This window comes from Rosa rugosa, chromosome 1 (assembly GCF_958449725.1).
Source record: "Rosa rugosa chromosome 1, drRosRugo1.1, whole genome shotgun sequence".
NCBI classification, from domain to species: domain Eukaryota; kingdom Viridiplantae; phylum Streptophyta; class Magnoliopsida; order Rosales; family Rosaceae; genus Rosa; species Rosa rugosa.
Genome location: NC_084820.1, coordinates 10,374,740 through 10,377,238, shown reverse-complemented (window position 1 = coordinate 10,377,238; position 2,499 = coordinate 10,374,740). Strand labels below are relative to the sequence as shown.

Below are 2,499 nucleotides of genomic sequence, written 5' to 3'. Positions count from 1 at the left end.
GTACCGGTCTCAAAACAACTCCGATAAGGCTGAAATTCGGAGGTCAGATGGAAGAGACAGAGATGAACAACTTTGATGAAGAAAAGATTTTGATCTGAGGTTCCGAACTAGACGTTTCGGGGCTTGCAAGCAGACAGACGTGCACAGGAAAGGAGAAGGATGCAGTTGGTGTGCGTTGGTGATGCAGGGGCAGCAGACGTGCAGTGGTGCTGCAGGGCATCAGGGATACGTGTGCAGTGGCGCGTAGGTGCTGCAGGGGCAGGCGCACAGGTGAGGCTAGCGTGGGCTAGGAGCTGCGGTGATGAAGAAGATTTTTGGGTTTTTGGTTTTTGGTTTGTGGTTAAAGCTCGTGCTGATAACGTGTTTAAGGAAAAGAGATTTTGAGAGAGATTGTAGAGAGAATTGTCCAACATATTATTGAGAATAGGAGCCCTATATATAGGGATTACAAAGTACATATTCTAATGTTACAAGGAATACTAATCCATCTATGATTAGGAATTCTAGAACCTTCTCTCCTATTACTACTCCTAGTTTGATAAGGCACACTAAGTCGATTTTCCTTCAACAATCATATATATGTTGAGGCCAACATATTGAGTTGATCAGTGACGCAGTCGGAAGTAACCTGGGTTTACAAGCGATAAACCCTAAAAGACATAGTTCATGAGTCCACCAGAGAAATAGAGAAAAATCTTAATAAAATTATTAAATTTTGATATCATAAACTGATATTAATACATAGCATGATGGTGCTTAATATGGTCCTCCGACTTTTCACCCTGTACATTATTCTCCTCTTTCATCTGAGTCAAAGCCTTGGACTTTGGAACCATATATAATTGTTTTGAACCAGTTTCCAAAATCCAAATGGCGTCGAGCTACAGAATGAGAGCCTCCACGTCTGCTTCATCGTCATCCACTCAACGGAAATACGACGTGTTTTTGAGTTTCAGGGGCGAAGATACCCGCAAGAAGTTCACAGACCATTTATACGACCAATTGCGGCGGCGAGGAATCAAAACTTTTCGGGACGACCCTGAACTTGAAATAGGTGCAACTATTTCTCCAGAGCTCCTGGCTGCAGTTGAACAATCAAGGTTTGCACTGGTTGTTCTCTCCCCAAACTATGCTTCTTCAACTTGGTGCTTGCTCGAACTCGCGAAAATTGTTCAGTGCATGGGCCAGAGGGGTACAATTCTGCCAATCTTTTATGAAGTGGTTCCCTCCGATGTAAGACATCAAAGAGGGAGCTTTGCGGAAGCGTTCGGTAAACATGAAAAGAAGTTTGGGAAAGACTTGACCAAGGTGCAAGAGTGGAGAGATGCTTTGACAAAAGTGGCTAATCTCTCTGGCTGGAGTTCCCTGAATTATAGGTAACTAATTATCATCAATGGGGCATTAAATCTTATATATATGCGTGTACTCTATTTGTATATTAGCTATTTGAAGAAATGAGTGACAGCTATTTGGTGGAAGACAAGTCAGACTTTACTGTACCTATTGTGGTTTGTCTACCGATATATCAATATACTGTAGACTAGTTTGATTAGCAGGACTAACTCCTTGTATTAGTAGATTAGTTTAAGACTACTCTACTTTTATATCGAACTAGTCTACCTCTATACCAAATCAAGTCTACTTGATGTATCGGGATATCAAGTAGAACTCCACATACTGTATATGCTGTGTATAACAAGTTTTGAAGATTATTAAGGGATGTGCTTTGGGATTGAGTTAGCTATAATTGGTTTGCTCTATCTAAAACTTTATTTTCTATCGGTTTTATTTTTCAGTCCTGTATTGTATCTTAAATTATAGTATAGGTTCATTAAATCTCGCTGAATTATTGTTTTCTTCTTCGTATGTATAGGTATGAAACAGAGCTTATCAAAGTGATTGTGGAAGAACTATGGAAGAAAGTGCATCCTACATTTGCATCATTAGAGTCTGAGTCCTTACACAACTTGGTTGGAAGTGATTCCAAGCCGATGGGAATGGATTTTCTTTCAGACAGCGACAGAGACAGAGACAGGGACAGGGACAGAGACAGAGACAGAGACAGAGATAGAGAGAGAGATAGAGAACGAGAAAAACAGAGAGAGAAAGACAGAGTGAGACAGAGAACAAGCGCTCATATATTCCAGTAAAAAAATGCTTGAAATTCCAATTCCTTCTATCTAAGTTGTATCCCAAATTACATGACATTCATCATGTTAACCTTAGTATACATATGGTCAGATCTAAACCCTGTAATCCAGTGATACATGGAAGAAGTGAATGCAAACTACATTATTTAACAGCTTAGCTATGTGAGGCAAGAACCTACATTATCAATTTAATTAATTGGGGATTATATGTAGGAACTCTAGAGTTTTTGCATAATCTTAAGGTCTTGAATTCAACTCGTTAGGTAAAATGTTCTTCCTTTACCTCATCTGGATGTGCTAGATGGACAAGTACGCCTCCATCATCCAACTCCGGTAAAACAAGCTTGTG

At 39.9% G+C, this 2,499-nt stretch overlaps 1 protein-coding gene across 1 annotated transcript; it reads left to right on the top strand.

Annotated features, from left to right (window-relative positions):
* The first annotated feature begins 258 nt into the window (after positions 1 to 258).
* Positions 259 to 2,248, top strand: LOC133727185 (TMV resistance protein N-like). Its single transcript, XM_062154805.1, has 2 exons — positions 259 to 1,376; positions 1,874 to 2,248. Exons 1-2 carry the CDS (start codon positions 871 to 873, stop codon positions 2,148 to 2,150), a joined length of 783 nt encoding a protein of 260 aa, XP_062010789.1. The 5' UTR covers positions 259 to 870; the 3' UTR covers positions 2,151 to 2,248.
* The last annotated feature ends 251 nt before the right edge of the window (positions 2,249 to 2,499 follow it).